Here is a 21,929-nt window from a genome sequence, read left to right on the forward strand (position 1 = left end):
ATTAGTCCTCTGGCAGAGCAGGGATTTAAAAGAGGACCAGGTTTTCTTTATGAAAAGGAAGACCCCACCCCTTCTGCCCCCAGATTTTTAAAAGTTATAATGGAAAGTGAGTTTCCACTGAAACTATGTCCTGTGGGTCAGTTCAGCCTCATGTAATGAACGGATCTTTGGAGGAAATCGTCGTTTGATGGGATGAGAAGGCCTTTGGAAGTGCAGAGAGCTAAGGCTGGCATAGTTTTAATCTTTCTGTACAGAAACCTGCTTGTGATGTGGTTTGCATTTAAATTATTGTGATTACATTTGTCTCACTTCTGTAGAATTTATAAGTCCTGGTAAGAGTTCTTTGTGTGTATGGTTGTTTGTGGAAATAATATCCAAATTTTACTTGCTTGTTTGATGGCAGTTTCAGAATGCTTTTAATTTTATATCTGTCCTCAATTATAAATTAAATGGAAAAGAAAGGACATACTAAGTGCCTATGCATAAAGATAACCAGGAATATTTTGGAGGTTAGCCACATAAAAATTGTGTAGGGAAATAGCTGCTCCTAAAATGTTTATTATGTTGTTTTTTACATCAGTGTTCAAAGTAGAATAATTCTAATATTGCTTGTATAAACTTTGACATTTTTATTAAAGTGATTTCCCTCTTAGCTTTTTAATGAATAGAAATAAATGCATACTTCTAAGCCTGTAGTTAGAAAATTGCTTACCTTACTGTGTAGGAAATTGGATTTTTTCTAGTTTGTATTTGTAAACATAGACATGTCTTCCCTCCAACAGCCCCCTCCATAGCCTTTCATGATTTTAAAGCACTTAAGAAATTGATAACCAAACAAACTCTTAATTTGGTACATGCATATGCAAAGTGTTAACACCTTTAGGAAAAACATTCTAGTTTTAGATACGTTGTATGAAAATAGCCTTAAAGAATATGGAGCAGTTTTAAGAAGTCACTACTATGCTCCCAAACAAACTGGAAAAATCATTCCAGAAGAGTTAAACATTTTTTTTTCTTTTTTCATATATCCAGAATAGTATTTTATTTATGCAGAACATAATTTTTAAAAATTATGATAAAATACACATAACAAAATTTAGCATTTCGGTCATTTTAAAGTATATACTCTAGTGGCACTAAGTACATTCATATTGTTCTGCAGCTGTCCCAACTATCTTAGTTCCAGAACTTCTTCGTTATCCTTAACAAAACCCTCTACTAATTAAGCATTCACCCTTCATTCCTTTGTTTCTCCAGCCCCTGGCAACTACTAATCTTCTTTTTATCCCTATGGCTTTTCCTTTTCTGCCATTTCATGTAAGTGGAATCATACAATATCTGGGATGTTATGCCTGGTTTTTTCATTTAGTGCAGTGTTTTTGAGTTTCCATCCATGTTGTAGCATGCATCTGTGCTTGAGTCTTTTTATGGCTGAGTAGTCCATTGTATGCATACGAGGTCTGTCTGGAAAAAGTCCAGCCATTGTTAATATAATGAGAAAGGTTTGCATGACATCGATGAAACCTAGCAGCCAAGGACAGTGGACTGGAATGTGCATGAGTGAACCATGATGACTTCACTGTACTAGTCAGTGGGGGTGGTAGATGCTGGTCAGTGAACATGTGTACTGTGTGGCCAGCATGTTCAAAATGACTGAATGAGTAGAACAATGACTAGGCATCAAATTTTGCATTAAGCTTAAACATTCCTCTGCAGAAACTACTCAGGTGATTCAGAAGGTCACAGTTATGGGCAAATGGTGGTTGGCAGCTTCATCACCACAATGTGCCCACTCATGTATCACGTCTCGTGCAGAGTTTTTTGGCAAAACATCAAATCACCTGGTGACTCAGCCCCACTACAGCCCATATTTGGCGCCCTATGACTTTTGGCTTTTCCCAAAACTAAAATCACCTTTGAAAGGGAAAAAATTTCAGACTTGATGAGATTCAGGAAAATACAACAGGGCAGCTGATGGAAATTGGGAGAACTGTGTGAGGTTCCAAGGGGCCTACTTGAAAGGGGACAGAAGCGTCATTGTCCTATGTACAGTGTTTTTTGTGTCTTGTATTTCCTTCAGTAAATGTCACTATTTTTCCTATTACATGGCTGAATACCTTTTGGGCAGACCTCATTGTATATACCAAATTTTGTGTATCCATCACCTGCTGATTGGCATTTGAGTTGTGTTCACCTTTGGTTATGTGAACAGTGCTTCTGTGAATATTTGTACACATGTTTTTGTTTGAGTATGTTTTAATTCCTAATTGCTTTAATATCTACAGGTAGAATTGCTGGGCCATGAGCAATTCTATGTTTACCTCGTTGAGGAATTGTTAAACTGTTTCCTGCAGTGGTTGCCCCATTTCACATTCTTACCAGCCATGTATGAGGGTTCTAGTTTAATCACATTCCCAACACCACTTGCTATTTTCCATTTCTTTTCTTTTTATTGCAGCCATCCTAGAGGATATGGAGTGGTTTTTCATTATGGTTTAGATTTCGATTTCCCTAATGACTAATGATAAGCATCTTTTTATGTGCTTATTAGCCTGTTGTGTATTTTCTTTGGAGAGATGTCTGTTCAGTTTTTTTGCCCATTTTTAAGTAGGTTGTTTATCTTTTTGTTGCTCATTGTGAGTTTTCTTTTTATATTTAGGATTCTAGAACCTTATCAGGTGATTTGTAAATTTTTTTCCTCATTTTGAGGTTTCGTTCTGTGACTTGTTTTTTAATTTTAATTTTTAAAAATTGTAAAATATACACCATATAAAATTTACTCTTTTAAACATTTTAAAGCATACAGTTTAGTGAGATTAAGTACGTTCACATCACCACTGTCTCTCCAGAACTTCTCTCATCTGGCTGAACTGAAACTCTGCGCCCATTCAGCAGTAACCCCCCACTCCCGTTTTCCCCAGCCCACTTTCAGTCTCTGTGAATTTTATGGGTTTTGGCATCTCACGGAGGTGCAGTGTACAGGGTTTGTCCATTTGTGACTGGCTTATTTCACTTCGCATGATGTCATCAAGGTTCATTCACATTACAGCATTTTTCAGAATTTCCTTTTTACAGTGGGAATACATTCTTTTATATGTATATGCCGCATTGTATTTATTTATTTGTTGATGGACACTTGGCTTGCTTCCACCTGTTGTCTATTGTGAATAATGCTGCCGTGAACTTGATGTCAAAACATCTGTTCAGTTCCCTGCTTTCAGTTGTTTGGGGTACATACCCAGAAGTGGAATTGCTGGGTAATATTTTAATTTTATTTTGAATTTTTTGAGGAAACTCCATACTATTTTCCATAGTAAGTACACTAATTTACATTCCCACCAACAATACAAATGGATTTCAATTTCTCCACATACTCATCAACACTTACATTGTTTTTTACCCTATATAGTGATCCTAATGGACATGAAGTGTTATCTCATTGTGGTTTTGATTTGCACTTCCCTGATGATTAGTGTTATTGGATATTTTTTATGCACTTATTGGTTATTATGTCTTTTGGAGACATGTCTAAGTCTTTTGCCCACTTTTAATTTTTTAATTAATTTGTAGAACTTTATATATTCTTTATGTTGATGCCTTATGTATCAGATAATTTGCAAATATTTTCTCCTATGGGTTGTCTTCTCACTCTCTTGGTATGGTTCTTTAATGCGCAAAGTTTTTAATTTTCATGATTAGAACGGACTTTTTTACACAGATTTATATCACTCTGACTTTTTATTTTGCTTATTGTGTATAAGCTATAAAGCACTCAGCAATCTGGCTCTGAACACAGCCAAGTAAAGATGCTGTTTAAATTAAAAATCTGTTTGCTAAGGAGCTGAGTAGCAAATGGCTAAACTTTTTAAAAAATATACTTAAAAATTTTATGTAAGTTTCATTGTTTTTTTTTCCATTGCCATTTAGTCCCCTTATATCCCCTCTCCCCAGCAATCACCACACTGTTGTCCATGCCCATGAGTTCTTTTTCCTGTTTGCTCAATCCCTCCACCCCCTAGCCTTCCCTCCCTACTAGTTGGCATCCTGTTCTCCACCTATGAGTCTGTCCCCATTTTCCTCATAGTTCAGTTTGTTCATTAGATTCCACATATGAGTGAGATCATATGGTATTTGTCTTTCTCTGATGGCTTATTTCACTTAGCATAATGTTCTCTAGGTCCATCCATGCTGTTGCAAAGGGTAAAATTTTCTTTTTTTTTTATGGCTGAGTGGTATTCCATTGTGTCGATGCCCCCAGCTTTGTAATGGAAAGCAAACTAGGCAATGGAGTAATAGGTATTTCAACTGTATATCTGGTCATTTAAAATTAGGTTCAAATATATAATTAAACATTTCTGGAGTTTAATATCAATTTTTCTTTAAAGATGAACAGCAAATACTCCTCTGTGCTCTGGCTTTGAAACACACCTGAACCCTATGGTCACTGTCATGGTAACCTGAAGATACATGCAGCTGGTTTTCTGGTGCCATAGGACTGAAAGGAGATTTACGCTGTTTTTTTACATTGAATTCCTCTTTTCTAGGTCGATCCTCCAAGTCCCAGGGCTGATCATTTTTATGGGTCTTCTGGCAGAGACTGTGAAAGAGATGGATGGTCGAGGATGCACAATGGTAAGCTACAAGTTCTCTCCTCTATTGCTTTATTGCTGTGGCTACTGTCAAGCCTTTAACTTGGCATCTATTAACAAAAACAGAATTTTTGCTGCATTATTGGATAGTATGATATAGTGCTACTTTTTATAACTTGTGGGACACCTATATAGGTCCTCTGTAAAAACAATAGAATTTCTATGCTGCTATAAACCATCTTCCTCCTTGAGATACAAAATGTGTATTCCTTTCTAGTAAAAAAAAACAAACTTGATTTTGTTTTGCTCAACAGTTTCTACATTTATTTAACTCTGAAACCCTTTCCTCATCTTAACATACATTAGTTGGTAGAACAGACGTTGGGGAATACTTCAGTAAAAAGAGTTCATATTGTAGATTTTGGATAGACATTTACACATATATTAGAATATTTGTTCTGTCACTGATTTACAAAGTGGGCATTCTTGGATAAATCCTTAACTACTTTGATAATCAGTTTATTTATCAAAGAATGAAGATTATATGGTTTATGTTACCCTATGAACTGCCTAGCACACTGGACTTACAAATATCAGTTGTCATTGTAATATATAAATACTTCATTTTTTTTCTGAAAAGATAACATCCTTCAGGTTTAGTTCATAAGAATATATCTTTAAACTTTAGTCCTGGTCCTAATGGTTAGATAAGTATTTTCTGAAATTCAGTATGAAGATGATTTTTATGAAGGTTAAGTGGTATTATATAATTAGGGATATTTGTTAATATCTAAAGGCATCGACTAGTCAGTTCACCAACAGCCCTTAAGTTAGTTTACTATATGCACTGACAAAGGCAAATAGAGAGAAAAATGAGATAGAGTGAAAAAATATAATCTTGACATGTCATGAGCATTGTCCCTTTCTCTCTCTGAACTGTAGTGTATAATCTCTTTTTATTAAGTGGGGAAATGAAACAAGATCTCAAAGAACATTCAGAGTTTGGGCTCATTTATTTTTCTTTACTTTTTAGCACTAACAGGGAGATGGATGTGGCAATGAATATCTTTTATACCTAGAATGTCAGATTAAATGAAATTAGGAACAGATGTAATACTGTTTCTCTCCTTAGAAAAAAATTACAGACATGGAAAATAAGCTTTAAGAACAAAAAAATCAGAAACAACTTCAATATTGATGTTATTTGGAAGATGCTTTTGGAATGCACTTAATTTTCTGATTTTTCTTGACAGTTACATATTTGCTGAATTTCAGACTTACATAAAAGTTGAGGGAGTACAAAGAATTCTCATGTACCTTTCAGAATCCACACATGCTAGTATTTGCTGTTCTTTCTCCCTCTCTTTATCTCTTTCCTCTCCTGCTTTCATTTGTGTGTGTGTGCCTGTGTATAAACATTTTTGACAAGGATATTGCTCTGGAATGAATTGTGTTCCTCCAAAACTCATATGTTGAAGCTATAACCCCATTTGCATTGTGTTTGGAGGTGAGGCCTTGGGGAATTAATTAGGTTTAGATGATGTTATGAGGGTGGGGCCCCCTGGTAAGAAGAGGCACCAGGGACCTTGCTTTCCCTCTCTGCCATATGAAGGCACAGCTATAAGGTGGCCTCTCAAGCCAGAACAAGAACCTGACTATAGTGGCACCTGTATCTCAGACTGCCATCCTCCAGAACTATGAGAAATAAAAGTCTGTTGTTTAAGCCACCCAGTATATGGTATTTTGTAATGGCAGTCCAAGGAGACCAAAAAGATATAATCTGTGATGCAATTATCAGAGAAGGAAATTAACAGTGGTATAAGAACAATAACTGACCTGTAAATCTAAACCAGATTTTGCTGCTTGTCCCAATAATGTCTTTATAGCAAGAGAAATCCCACATCATGCATAGCCTTCAGTTGCCATGTCTCTAGTTTCCTTTAACATGGACCAGTTTCTTTGACTTTCTTTGTATTTGACATTGACACTGTATTTGACATTGGTAATTTTGAAGAATACAGGCCAGTAATTTTGTAGCATGTCTCTCAATTTGGGATTGTTTGATTTTAATCTCATGAATTAGATTTAGATTATTTGTTTTTCTTCGGAATACAGCAGAAGTGATGTGTTACTCTTGGTGCGTCCTGTCAGGAGGTATGTGATGTCCCTTTGTTACTGGTGATATTAATTTGCTCATTTGATCAAGATGGTTTATGCTTGGTTTCTCCATTATAAAAGTGCTATTTCATTTCTTTTTAATTATGGGGAGACACCTTGAGACTGTGTGATAATATCCTGTGACTCTTCAAGTTTGACCCTATTAGCACACACTGATGATTTTTGCCTGAAACAATTTATTTCTATGATGTTTGCTAAACAATGATTTTAAAATATTTCATTATTCGTTCTACATTTATTACCTGCCTTTCTGCTATTGTCACAGGTGGGCACAGGTAACCAGGTTCTTGGTGATCGGGACAAAGAATTGAACCGAACAGACAGAGTTTATAGCAGAGAACATGGGAACAGGCCAACTTCAAGCAGAGATTGACCTCATGGGCTGGAGGGACTCTATTCTTATAGGGTGGATCCTTCCTGGCTAGTTTTGGCAGGCTTTTGTTGCGCATGTACAAGTAGTTGTATTACTTTAAAGCTACTGTGCATGTGGTCTCCCATGATTTTCCTTGATTGGCCACCAGAGAAGGGGTCACACAATGTTACTGAATGGACCCCCCCCTTCTCCTGGGGTTGCTCTCTACTAGGTTCATCTTGCCTGCAGCCAGGGAACAATAGCTCTCCATGTCAGAGATTGGTAAAAAGGAAATGAATTATTTATTTAAGTTATACAGACTTAAGAGTCTTCATTAAAATTTCAAAGTCCCTTAAAACACCCACAGACACAGTCCTTCCTCTCCTCCTTTGTCTGGTCCAGGGTACCATATCTCAGGAAAAGAAATAGATGTCTGTGGCTCTGGTAGCTCCTGGTTCTTCCCAGTATTCTGTGCTCGGCTGGCAGGCCTTCCTCAGTTCCTAGCACCATCAGCTGCCTCACCAGGATCTCCAATTCTTAATCCAAAACCACATGGAACCTTCTCATGGCCCACCAGCAAGAGTCCTTTCACCCTTTTCCTTTCTGCAGAGTCTCTCCTGCATTCTTCCAGACTGCTAAGAGAGAGCTCTGCATCGCTGCTACATCTTGCTATCTGGCTCCCTAAGCTGCATGGCAAAGGGAGACCCAAAGCCACATGGTTCTTCTCTGCCAAAGCTGTGTGGCAATTCTGTCATGGCTGCCATGCCTGGGTTTAAATCCCAGCTGCAATCTTCCTCTGCAGCCCCATTTCTGACTCCTCTTACAATCGGCTACACTTGCCAGCATTCCCATATTTTTCCAATTTTACTGGGTTGCCATAGTAAGTCTGGGCAGGTGTGGCCCTGTAGTGTGGAGCCAATCATCACAAAGCTCTTATGCAGGCTCTGTAACCAGGGGGAGTTGCCTCCCAGTTACATCCTGGGTGGAAGTCACTCCCATCTCCCTGGCTCAAAGCATGACCACAGCTATTTAACATATCTATGAAACCAGTTAAAGCTTATAGATATGTTAAATGACCATTCTAGATGTTATCTGAAAAACTGTTGCTATGTAAAACAACTCTCAATGGCCCTGCTCCATGTCTCCTCCCCCAGTTCAGACTTGTGGGGGTGGGGACATCCCATATTTTTTATATTTCCTAGACATCCTGAGTTCTGGACCCCATTACAAATCCTTGTTTTAGGGGCTCCCTGGCTGTACCTTCTTACACTATAAAAAGCTTTCTTTCTCATTTCTTTAATTTTGCTGCCTCTATTCTTTGACTCATATTTTTTTCCTGGGTGGCAGCTGAGCAGTTATGATTGGGTTTTTATAAGCTATTTGAATGCATGTGAGGATTTCTTATGATAAAGTCTCTAAAGCAGTGAATTTTCACTTGTGACTATCTTACTTTAATATAAATTCTTCTTGAATACTTTCTTGACAAATTATCTTGCCTAATCTTTTTTTAAAATATATTTTTTATTTAATGATTTTTAGAGAGGAAGTGGGGAGAGAGAGAGAGAAGCATCAGTTTGTTTCTCCACTTATTTATGCATTCATTGGTTGATTCTTGTATGTGCCCTGACTGGGGATCGAACCCTCTACCTTATGCCTACTGTTAAATTTTTATGGGATATCATTTTTATCACCATTGATTATTTTAGTCTTTGAGATAATCATATGAAGATGAATTTAACTATTTTTTTTAAGATTTTATTTATTTATTTTTAGAGAGGGAAGGGAGGGCGAAAGAGAGAGAGAGAGAGAAACATCAATGTGCGGTTGCTGGGGGTCATGGCCTGCAACCCAGGCATGTACCCTGATTGGGAATCGAACCTGTGACACTTTGGTTCACAGCCTGAGCTCAATCCACTGAGCTACACCAACCAGGGCCAAATTTAACTATTTCCAATTTAGAAAAATGACAGAGACTTAGAGAGCCATGTTCAGTCTAGGATGCAAGTCTTCCAACCCCAAGTTCTTTTTCTCCCTCCTGCTACTTTCGCCACATTCATCCAGCTGTATTCTATTTAGATAAATTTTTCAAGCACATTTTCTCTACCTGGAATTTCCGTGGTATGTAATTCTAATTGTAATTTGTGCAGTCTTTTTGAAGAAACTCAGTATGTCTTGTACCCCAGTTATGTTTGGAAGCTTTACCCAGTCATTTGTATATTTTGAAGCAGAAAGCAAGGGTGTCATCCCAGCCTCTTTTATTTGCTTAGAATTTAGGAGAGGTGTTAGACTCTGTCTCCCCTTGGAGGAAACTTGTCTTATTCTCATTTGAAGATTCTTTTATGAGTTTCATTTCTACATAAGATTATAATCTATTATGAGCTTCTACTAATTCCTTTGTTTGGTGGTTATTTGTAAAGTAAAATACAGGGTGGTGCAAAACTAGGTTTATGGTTGTGAGTACATGAAATAGAGTTTATTCTTATATTATTTATTAATTATTATATTATTTTCCACAAAACAATTATAAACCTACTTTTGCCCTACCTGGTAAATTGGAAATAATGCTCAAATCCTAATATGTCATATCTTGAGTAGATAGAAATACATGGTAAAATTTATTGTTTTCTGAATAAAATAGCATGTAATCATTATATAAATATTTATTGGCAAAATATCTCATTTATTTCAGTTTTTATTTAAATATGTCCTTCCTCCATTTAGCAATAGACAGCTTAATTCTTTCTTTATTTTTTACTAAACATTTAAATAGTTTTATTAAGGTAAAATTTGTCTACCATAAAGTTTACCTGTTTTAAGTGTACAATTAAAAGATTTTTTTGAATATTTTATTTATTTATTTTTAGACAGAGAGGAAGGGTGGGAGAAAGAGAGGGAGAGAAACTTCAGTGTGTGGTTGCCTCTTACATGCCCCCTACTGGGGACTTGGTCAGCAACCCAGGCATGTGCCCTGACTGGGAATCAAACCAGTGACCCTTTGGGTTCATAGGCTGGTACTTATTACACTGAGTCACATCAGCCAAGGCCAATTAAATGATTTTTAATAAATTTCCACAATCCATTTTTAGATATTTCCCTCATTCAGAAGAGTTTCCGTATACCCATTTGCAGTAAATCTGCATTCCCACCTAAGTACCTGGACTGTTTCTACTTTTTGGCTTTTAGGAATAATGTTCCTGTGAACATTTGCATTGAAGTCTTTACACAGACATATGTTTCCTTTTCTGTGGGACAGACACCTAAGAATGGAATTGCTGGTTCATATGGTAAATTTATGTTTACTTTTTAAGCAGTTGCCAACTGTTTTCCAGTGTGGCTGCTCCATATACACTCCCAGCAGCAGTATATGAAGTTTCTAGTTCTTTCACATCCTTGTCAACACTGTTACTGCCATTTTTATTACTATTCCAGTGGGTATGCAGTCCTATCTCACTGCAGTTTTCATTTGCATTTGACTAGTGGCATTGGGTGTTTTTATGTGCTTATTAGTCATTTAAATGTCTTTTTTGATGATCATCACTCTTCTAGTAATTGGTAAGTGGGGAACTTGCTGTTTCCTAAACTTCAGACCAGAAAAAAATGAGGAGGAAAGTCTGAGACTTTCGTTACTGAGACTTTGACAGCCGTAGATAGAAAAGATAAAAATATTAGAGGTCAGAATAACTAGTTTCAAGTGAATATATCACAAGTGATCAGGAGATAGAAAACATTTTATTATGTGCCTTTACTTTTTAGAAGACTGATCCCCTGAGAGATATTAAACCCTAGTTTTATTTTACACATGTCTGAGCTTTGTTGCTAGTTATAGGGACTGAAATAGGGGAAATGCACTGGTCCTACTCTCCATGGGATTCACAGGAGAGCAGAGCCGGCCAGCCTTAGAATGTTACCTGGGCATTGGGATAGCCGTAGGGTAAGTGCTGATAAAGGACAGCAAGGCCCTGCTCTTTGAAGGCTCATATAGGTATATACATTCAGCATTTAGGTGTTTTGCAGTAGTAGGTCTATATACCAGAATGAGATGTAATTCCTTGAAATTATGAAAAAGAAAGACAATAATAGTACCCTTCTTACTAGGGTACAATGGAGGTTTCCAAGATCAGGATTGACTTGTGGGGAACATGTAGCAGTAATAATTATAATTATGGGGCTCAAGAATTACTTTGATAGAAACAATGAATTGATACAGAGCTGCTGAATATTAGATTAAAGTTTTAAGTGCTTCTTGCTTAAAGTCAGGATTGATCCTTTAGGACCGAGTCATATCTAAACCTGTTGGGTGAAAGCCAGCTATGGAGAGAGGAAGAATGCAGAGACTCTAAGTTATTAAACTAAAATGGATTTTAATTTCTACATTAGATAGTTGCTAAGGAAATGTTTTAATGACTGGTTGCCACTTTTTGTTTTTAACCTGTACTATTAGTCACTACTTCGTATTTGATTGATTATATATCATACCCATTTGTTTAAAAAATCTATTATGTAATGTCATTTTTGAGACAAAGTAATTTTTATTCTGTGTGCTTTTGTTTTATGGTAAGGAAATCTACCATTCTCATATTAGTGGAAGTAGCACTGAACTAATCAAAGACCTCAGTTCCATTACTTGTTAGCTGTGAAGGAAGTCAGCCTCCTGAAATGTAGAGTAGAAATAACAGTCCTATGTATTGTATTAGTCTGTGTAGCCCACCATAACAAAATGCCATAAACTGGGGGCTTAAAAAAATGGACATTTATTTTATCACAGTTCTGGAGGCTGGAAAGTCCAAGCCTCCAGTACCAGCAAGGTAGGTTTCATTCTGAGATCTCTTTCAGCTCACAGGCAGCTGCCATCTCATTGTAAGCTCACATAACCACTTCTTCATGTGTGAATGGAGAAAGAAATTGTTAGAGAGAGGGAGGGATGGAGGGAGGGAGAGAGAATTTGAACATGAACATGTGCATGAGAGCAAGGTCTTTGATGTTTCGTTTTCTAAGGTCATTTTTTCCATCATGAGAGCCCCATCTTCATGACCTCATCTAACCCTAATTACCTCCCATGGCTTTGAGGATTAGAGCTTTAACATTTGAATTTCGAGAGGACAAATATACTCAGTTCATCATACCCATTTCATGGAGTTATTAGAGAGTCACATAATCACTAACATTTCTTGAATGTGTTTTCTGCTAGTTGCTATTCTAAGTATTTATATTTCATTGGTTAATTACTCATAGTAACTCCAAGAATTTTAGATACTGTCATTTATTCTAAAGAAACCTGAGATTTAAAGAAGTAAATTTAATCAATATCACACACAATCTGAATTAGTTCTTTCATACTTTTCTCAAATGTGACACATTCATTAAGGCCCAACTCAACTCTTTCTTCCTTTAGGAAGTTTTTCTGATTTCCTTCAACCTTGAGAGTTTGGTCTTAATATGACTTTTTTAATAGTATTAATTGTCTGTATCATTCTGACTTAGTCTCATCTTTTATGCTGCTGTTACTCAATTTTGTACAATTAACCAATGTAATTTATAAGCACTTCGCAGCCATGGGCCATGAGTCTTAGGTCCTTTATCTCCAGCATTTAGAATATAGTAGTAATTATTGGTAAGGGTGATTAAATGTGAACATTGAAAAACCTCAAATCAAAGTAACAGGTTAATTTGTAAAAATGAACAAAAATTATAAATTTGTCTGAATTAGGGTAAGTTTATAAATGGCTTGTGGAATGCAGAACAGATACAAGTATTTTAATATATGGATATTTTTAATATTAGATTAGTGGCCAGAAGTAATAGATACCACATCCAGAAATTATTACTTTAATTTTCAAATAGCATGTTTGGAGAATTAGGCTCAGTATCCCTATTATTCTTTTATTTCTTCTGCTATATGTGGCCATGCTGTGCATTAGACTTTACAGGAGAGGGCTTGGACTGTGATTTATTTTATAATTTTGAAAAGTGCTTGAAGTAAGTTGAATCCTTCTGAATTAAATGTTGAAAATTTCCTTGTGTGAGAGACATTAACGTTTCAGCAATTCTTTATCGTTGTTCAGGGCACTTGGAAAACAAACAACATTTTGTGCCATTAATGAAAGCTAATTAATTGACTGAATACAGACTATCCTAGGTCTCTATTTATATAGCCATTTTTTTCTGGACACAGCAGTTTAGAAGGTAAAATACAGAATACTTTTGATGGGAATATATGAGAAAGGAAGTAGAATTGTGAATTATGGCTCTAATTTGCATGACTATCCATGTAACAGAGATTATAATACTTCCAAGTTGATTCTTGAAAGTTTCTTAAATAATGAGTAAAACCCAAAATCTGCATCTAGAATATAGTGGTATTTATTTTAGGCAGAGATTTAGAGTAGTTTTCTAGTCCACTTTGTTACAGATACTGTGCTTAGGACTTTGATAAGCTGTATAATTTAATCATCACTATGACACTCTGAAATAAAGTAAGCGTTGCCTTCATACTTTTAAAAAAGAGGAATGAAACAGATTAATTATATAACTTGACCAAAGTGACATATTTGATAAGTGGTAGAATTAGAAGTTGAACCCAAGCTTGTATGACTTAGAATTCGATAGTAATGATGTTGATGATGGTGTTAGTAATAAGAGTTAACATTTATTTTATTACCTTGCATGTGCTGTTGAATGTGATCTTTAAAACAGATTATGAATGAGGCACATTAGCCAGATGAGGAATATGAGCCTCAGAGAGCGCAATTTGGCCAGAATTGTACAGAAAGTGCCGGGGGCTGGACTGCAGTGTAGGTCTAGTTGTCAACTCAGCCTGTACACGGAAGGATGCCACTGCCTCTAAAACCGGCCCTGTTTTCGTGGTACAGACTGATTCCAACACTGTCTCCTAGGACATTTGACAATATCTATTAAATCTATATATTCAGATTATAAGTCATCATAAACTGACCTATCAACTAAAAACTATCCATTTTATCCATATCAATTTCATAACCATTTATGTAGACAGATGGGTTAATCAACTAAAAATTATTCTGGTCTATATTCAAATATTTTCTACTCTAATGAAATTAGTATTTATGAAATCATTTAATTATTGAAGAACTAATACAGGTTTTAATTTGTTGCTTACCATCTTTGCTTATGTAACATTGAAGGGTTTTAAGATATTTCTGAAATCTGCTATATGCATTAAAATCATAGAAACAGAGTGATAGTAGCAGCAAAAAGCAAACATGAAACCAATTTTTACATGAAATATTTATAGTTTCTTTTGTATATCCTTTTTCAGATCATTCTCATCTTGGCAGCTACAGACCCAAGGATTATAAGGTATGTAGTGTAAATTATAGAATAATAATTATCCTTGCTTTCAGATAAAACATAAGTTGGTGATTATCATAGTAAAAAATATACCAACAATAATTGTCATATCATAAATATCATTGTTTTGGTTACATTGTCAAGTGTTAGCATAGACTTTTCAGTGCATGTCTTCCTACAAGTATTTTGTGGCTTTTGATTGTTCAGTTGGTTTAGTTACTTTTTAAATGTGTTTGTAGGGATATATGTATGAGAGAGAGACAGTGAAATTGGTTGTCACTTTTAGTAGTACCTTGCACAGTACTATTTATAGACTTCAGGCATTCATTCACAGGGCATCCTTATAATAAAGTTTGTGATACAAAAGTTTAGGATTAGTGGACACAAGTCTGGGTAAATAAGCAGTTATTTGGTAAGGAAAGGATTTGTCTAGTTGATCTGTTGTCCTGAGAAAGGAATTGTTTGTCCCATTTGAAAATCTCTCATTTCAAGAAGGGAGCTGATTGATGATCGAGCCAACTGTTGTTCAGGTAGATGTTTTATGGGAAGGTCCTGATGCAAATAGTGAGGTTATTTACTGGTTTGTAACATTTTTCCTTGGGAAAGGATTTCCTGTGATTCATGGTAAAGACAAGTTAAGGTAGGTGGACCTTGGTTCCTTGTCAGTAGTCTAGCCATGTGAGCGCAGTGGGTCTCAGTTCTCCTGTTTCACTAAAGCTACATGAGTTTTCCCATTAAGGTTACGCATTGTTAGATTTACTCCTAGAAACCTCACAGCTTTGTTTCCTATTGCAAATAGTGTTTTATGTAAAATTACATTTCTTGTGTTTTACTGATGTGTGGGTTTGAAATTGATTTGCATGTAACATTCTTGTCATAGATACTGATACTTTAATAGAGGAAACCATATCATCTACAAATAATGAATTTTCATACTGTCTTTCAAATTATTTCTTTGTCTTAACTTACTAAGATCTTCAATACAGTGTTAAATAAAAGTGGTCATAGTGGATGTGGCACAGACACTCATTGCTTATTGGCTCTTTATGCCCTGTCATGTTTTCAAGCCTCTTGCCGGTATGTGGGGGCCTAGGTCTAGCCAGTAGGCTGTGAGTGGAAGGTATGTGTGTGGATCGCTTCCAGGATGGAGCACAGAAGAACTGATTTGAATTCTTTCCTGTTACAGTGACAGTGAGACCTTGTGTTCTAGATGGTGCAGCTGTAAGTTTTTCAGCGTGTCCCTTGGGCAGTTTTGTGAAATGTGAATTTTCTCTTGCTAACCTGCATTCCCATAAAGCACAGGGAATGATGAACATTTATTATGTTAAGCCCTGATTTTCAAACTTAATTTGCTACTGCAGTGTAGCCTAGTATGTTACAGCCTAGACTAATGAAATGTGCATTCTGGTCTCAGTCCTGTCTTTGACGAGGTCATGTCCAGGGCTTCACACCTACGAATGATTTTTGCAGTAGATTTTTGTTCAGTATTCTTTAGCAAGTTAAGGATGTTCCCTTTGAAATTCCTTATTTGCAAAGAATATCTATTTTTAAATTATGAGTGGATGTTGAATATTATCAAATGTGTTTTTTTGGTATCTTTTGAGTTGACTGATTTTTTTTTTGTAGTTAATTGAATAGACTTTCTAATGGTACCCCATTCTTGTATCTTTGGATAAACCCAAATTGGTTATGTTATATTCTTAACATTATTAAATTTAAATTTTAATATTTTGTATAAGATTTTGTCCATATATGCCACTAGTGAGGATAGTTTGTGAATTCTTCTACTTTTCTTGAAGGGTTTGGTAGAACTGTTATGATCGCATCATAAAATTAAGTGAGGAATATTTATTTTTCTTTCTTGGGAGTCAGTTTGTCTCTTAACTCTGTGTTTTGGGTTGTCAGTAAGTTGGGTAGTAAGCCCATCTTCTGTGGTACTTTCCATATAGGCATCCAGTGAGGCCTGAGCTATAGGAATTTTCCACTTGTTTCTGTCATGGACCTCTCCTCTGTCACTGGCCTGGGACCCTCACCACTTAATAGCTTTTTAACTTTGCTTCAGTTTTCTTCCCTGTGAAGTGTAGATCATAGGTGGCAAACACAAGGCCTGTGGGCAGAATCCAGCCCTCCACTTGTTTTATCTGGCCAAGTACCTTGTTTCTACCTGGCATCAGCGCCAACCTCTCGCTTAACTGTTAAGGAGTAGTGACATTTATACAGTCCTAAAGTTACATTTGGCACTTTGAAAGTAATTGTGAGGCTGATGTGGCCCCTGGTGAAAATGAGTTTAACACCCCTGGTATAAATAATGAAAATACCTCATAATATTGTTGTGTGGGTTAAAGTTATTCATGGAAGTGTATAAGAACAGGGGTCTAAGAAGGGAGGGTTTTCCACACCTCAATCTAAGGGTTCATATATTTAGGAATTACTTATTTTTATTGCATTATTTTAGAATTCTATAAATTCTTCTCCAGTACAAAGAAAGGACATTTCCTTTAAAGCAAAACACATGGTTTAGCATATGTTTTTAAATTGTATAAGATAGAATCAATCATTAACTTACAGTAGGATTCACTAAAGACTGTTCTGGCAAATTTGAGAAAGCAGTCTAAGTTATCAGACTTGTTTTTCTTTCCTTTGAATCAGAACCATACTTTCTTCTTACCATCCTGGAAGTAGTGGCTCTACTGTGTTTCTTTCTTATAGTCCTTATTCTCAATGGCTTCCCACTATTTCCATTAGAACTATTTGTATTTATTTCTTAAATTTTATGGCCCATTACAAAAGAGAAATTTTAGAGCATGTAGTAACAGGCAATAAGTACAATTTCAACAAATATTTGTTGTGTAAGTGAATTCCCTGGTTCCCATTATAATTAGTAGTTAATTCTTTCTTTCAATAACTTGAGTTATATTTAGTAGCTAATTCTTTCTTTCAATAACTTGACCTTGGAGTTCCTGTAATTATAAAAATTATATGGCCATTAATATGATTTAACTTATTAACTTATTACATAAGTAACTTCTCAAGAATCTTATTTTATAAGTATGGTAGAGCCAAACCATTTTTAAAAATTATTTTATTGTTGTTTAAGTAGAGTTGTCTGCATTTACCCCCCACCACTCTTCTCCCACCCCAGCCATTCCTCCCTCCCTCCCCAGATTCCACCCCCCACCTTGGTTTTGTCCATGTATCCTTTCCCCCAATCCCCCATTCCCCCCGTCCCCCTCTTATCCCATCCCACCTCCCCTTTGGTTACTGTCAGATTGTTTTTAATTTCAATGTATCTGGTTATGTTTTGCTTGCTTGTTTGTTATTGATTAGGTTACACTTAAAGGTGAAATCATATGGTATTTGTCCCTCACTGCCTGGCTTATTTCACTTAACATAGTACTCTTCAGTTCCACCCGTGTTGTCTCAAAGGGTAGGAGCTCCTTCTTTTTCTCTGTTGCATAGTATTCCATTGTGTAAATGTACCATAGTTTTTTGATCCACTCATTTACTGATGGGCTCTTAGGTTGCTTCCATCACTTGGCTATTGTAAATTGTGCTGCTATGAACATTGGGGTGCATAAGTTCCTTTGGATCGGTGTTTCTGGATTCTTAGGATATAATCCTAGCAGTGGAATCGCTGGGATGAAAGGCAGTTCTATTTTTAGTTTTCTAGGGAAATTCCATACTGTTTTCCACAGTGGCTGCAACAGTCTGCATTCCCACCAACAGTGCATTAGGGTTCCCTTTTCTCCACATTCTCTCCAACACTTGTTGTTTGTTGACGTGGTTATGATGGCTATTCTGACCCATGTGAAGTGGTATCTCATTGTTTTAATTTGCATGTCTCTGATAGCTAGTGATGTTGTGCATCTTTTCATATGTCTCTGGGCCCTCTGTATGTCCTCCTTGGAGCAGTGTCTATTCACATCTTTTGCCCATTTTTTTATTGGGTGGTTTGTCTTCCTGGAGTAGAGTCCTATGAGTTCTTCAGATATTTGGGAGATCAAACCCTTTTCCAAGGTATCATTGGCAAATATGTTTTCCCATATAGTTGGTTCTCTTTTCAAATTATTGCTGTTTTCTTTAGTCATGCAGAAGCTTTTTATTTTGATAAAGTCCCATTTGTTTATTCTTTCCTTTATGTCTCTTGCTCTAGGGGACATATCAGTGAAAATATTGCTGCATGGAATGTCTGAGATTTTCCTGCCTATGTCTTCCTCTAGGGCTTTTATGGTGTCATGACTTATATTTAATTCAAGTCTTTTATCCACCTTGAATTTATTTTTGTGTATAGTGTAAGTTCGTGATTGAGTTTCATTTTTTTGCATGTAGCTGTCCAGATCTCCCAACACCATTTGTCGAAGAGGCTATTTTTACTCCGTTTTATGCTTCTTCCTCCTTTGTCAAATATTAATTGACCATAGACACTTGGGTTTATTTCTGGAGCCTCTATTCTGTTCTATTGGTCTATGTGTCTGTTCCTATGCCAGTACCAGGCTGTTTTGATTTCAGAGGCCTTGTAATACAGTTCAATATCAGGTATTGTGATCCCTCCTACTTTGTTCATCTTTCTCAAAATTGCTGTGGCTATTTGGGATCCTTTATGGTCCCATATACATTTTTGAAGTATTTGTTCTATATCTGTGGAATATGTCATTGGTACTTTATTAGGGATTGTGTTGAATCTGTAAGTTGCTTTGGGTAGTATGGTCATTTTGATGATATTAATTTTTCTAATCCATGAGCATGGTACATGCTTCCATTTGTTTGTGACTTCCTTAATTGCTTTCTTCAGCGTTGTGTAGTTTTCTGAGTACAGGTCTTTTACATTCTTGGTTAGGTTTATTCCTAGGTACTTTATTTTTCTTGTTGCTTTATCAAATGGGATTTTTTTCATGACTTCTGTTTCTGATATTTCCTTGCTGGTGTACAAAAATGCTTTTGATTTCTGAATATTGACTTTATATCCTGCTGTTTTACCACATTCACTTATTAAACAGAGTAGTTTTTTGTGGAGTCTATAGGATTTTCTGTGTACACTATCATGTCATCTGCAAACAATGACAATTTTACTTCCTCCTTTCCAATTTGGATGCCTTTTACTTCTTTTTCTTGTCTGATTGCTGTGGCTAGGACTTCCAGTACTATGTTGAATAGCAGTGATGAAAACGGCATCCTTGTCTTGTTCCTGCTATTAGTGGGAAAGCTTTAAGTTTTTGCCCATTGAGTATGATGTTGGCTGTAGTTCTCTCATATATGGCCTTTATTATGTTGAGGAATGCTCCCTCTATTCCCACTTTGCTGAGTATTTTAATCATAAATGGGTGTTGTCCTTATCAAATGCTTTTTTCACATCTATTGATATGATCATGTGATTTTTGTCTTTTGTTTTGTTTATGTGATGTATTATGTTTATTGACTTGTGAATATTGTACCATCCTTGCATCCCTGGGGTGAACCCACTTGATCCCACTTGATCATGGTCTATTATCTCTTTAATGTATTGCTGGATGCTGTTTGCCAATATTTTGTTGAGGATTTTGGTGTCTATGTTCATCAGTGACATTAGCCTGAAGTTTTCTTTCTTTGTTGTGTCTTTATCTGGTTTTGGGATTAGGATGATGCTGGCTTCATAAAGAGTTCAGGAGTCTTCTATCTTCTTGGAGTTTTTGGAGTAATCTGTGAAGGATAGAGGTTAGCTCTTCCATAAATGCTTTGTAGAATTCTCCTGTGAAACCGTCCAGTCCAGGACTTTTGTGTGTTGGGGTTTTTTTGATTACTGCTTCAATTTCTTTTGCTATTATTGGTCTGTTCAGGCTTTCTGCTTCTTCTTCATTGAGTTTTGGAAGAGTATATTTTTCTAGAAATTTGTCCATTTCACCTGGTTTTCAAATATAATCCTTTGTGATTCTGTAGTATTTGTTGTAATCTCTCCTTTCATTTTTGATTGTGTTTATTTAGGTCCTCTTTTTTTCTTGATGAGTCTGCTTAAAGGCTTTTCGATTTTGTTTATCTTTTCAAAGAACCATCTCCTGGATTCATTGATCATTAGAATTGTTGTGATTTTAGTCTCTATGTCATTTAATTCTTCTCTGATCTTGGTTATTTCCTTCCTACTACTTGCTCTGGGCTGTCTTTGTTGCTGTTCCTCTTGCTCTTGTAGGTGTAGGGTTAGGTTGTGTATTTGAAATGTTTCTGTCTGTTTTAGGTAGGCCTGTATCTCTATGAACTTCCCTCTCAGGACTGCCTTCACTGTGTCCCAGAAGTTTTGGATTGTTGTGAGTTCATTTTCACTTGTTTCCAGGAACTTTTTGATTTCTTCCTTAATCTCATTCTTACCCCATTCATTGTTTAATAGCATGCTATTCACTCTCCATTAGTTTGAGTGTTTTTTAGTTTTTTTCTTGAGGTTGGTTTATAGTTTCAGTCCCTTGTGGTCAGAGAAAATGCTTGATATGATTTCAATTTTCTTGAATTTGTTGAGGCTTGTTTTGTGTCCTGTCATGTGGTCTACGTTTGAAAATGTTCCATGTGCATTTGAAAAGAATCTGTTTTGCTTTTTGGGGATAAAAGGCTTTATATATAAAAGTTAAGTCCATTTGATCTAGGACATTGTTCAGTGTCTCAATATCTGTGTTGATATTCTGTTTGGAAGATATATCCATTTTTTACCTAAATTGTGTTGCTGTCAGCATCTTTTTTGAAATCCTCCAAGAGTTTCTTTATGTATTTGGGTGCTCCTATGTCTGGTGCACATCTATTTACAATGTTTATGTCTTCTGGATGGATTGTTCCCTTGGGTATTATGAAGTGACCTTCTGGGTCCTTTTTTATGGCCTTTGTTTTGAAGTCTATTTTGTCTGGTATAGTATTGCTACCCCAGCTTTTTTTCCCCTGTCTATTTGCTTGGAATATTTGTTTCTAGGTCTTCATTTTCAGTCTGTGGAGGTCTTTTGTTCTGAGGTGGGTATCTTGTAGGTAGCATATATGTGGGTCATGATTTCTTATCCATTCAGCTATTCTATGTCTTTTGATCACAGTATTTAATCCATTCACATTTAAGATTATTATTGATGGGTACTTATTCATTGCTGGTTTACTGCCTTTGTACCTGTGTTCTTCTCTCTCTCAGTCTTTTTCTTCCTTTTCTTGAAGCAGATCCTTTAGCATCTCTTGCACAGCCGGTTTGAAGAAGGTGTATTCTTTGAGGTTACTTTTGTCAGGGAAGCTCCTTATTTGGCCTTCCATTTTAAATGAGAGCTTTGCAGGGTAGAGCAGCCTTGGTTGCAGGCTTTTTTTTTTTTTCTTCATTAGGTGGAATATTCCTTGCCATTCTCTCCTGGATTGGAGCATTTGCATTGAGAAGTCAGCTGCTAGTCTTATCAGGGCTCCCTTGTATGTTACTTTCTGTTTGTCCCTTGCTGCCTTTAAGATTCTCTCTTTGTCTTGGAATTTTGCCATTTTAATTATGATGTGTCTTGAAGTGG

At 36.2% G+C, this 21,929-nt stretch overlaps 1 protein-coding gene across 2 annotated transcripts in view; it reads left to right on the top strand.

Annotated features, from left to right (window-relative positions):
- SPATA6 (spermatogenesis associated 6) overlaps positions 1–21,929 on the top strand; it is a 109,239-nt gene that overhangs the window by 53,085 nt on the left and 34,225 nt on the right. For both annotated transcript variants that reach the window (XM_045858842.1, XM_045858852.1), the window contains exons 8-9: positions 4,545–4,632; positions 14,414–14,454. In XM_045858842.1, coding sequence (XP_045714798.1) covers positions 4,545–4,632; positions 14,414–14,454 — 129 coding nt within the window. The remainder of the gene's footprint in view (positions 1–4,544; positions 4,633–14,413; positions 14,455–21,929) is intronic.

The sequence above is a fragment of the Phyllostomus hastatus genome, unplaced genomic scaffold (genome assembly GCF_019186645.2).
Source record: "Phyllostomus hastatus isolate PE091 unplaced genomic scaffold, TTU_PhHast_1.1 phas_contig_147, whole genome shotgun sequence".
Classification (NCBI taxonomy): Eukaryota; Metazoa; Chordata; class Mammalia; order Chiroptera; family Phyllostomidae; genus Phyllostomus; species Phyllostomus hastatus.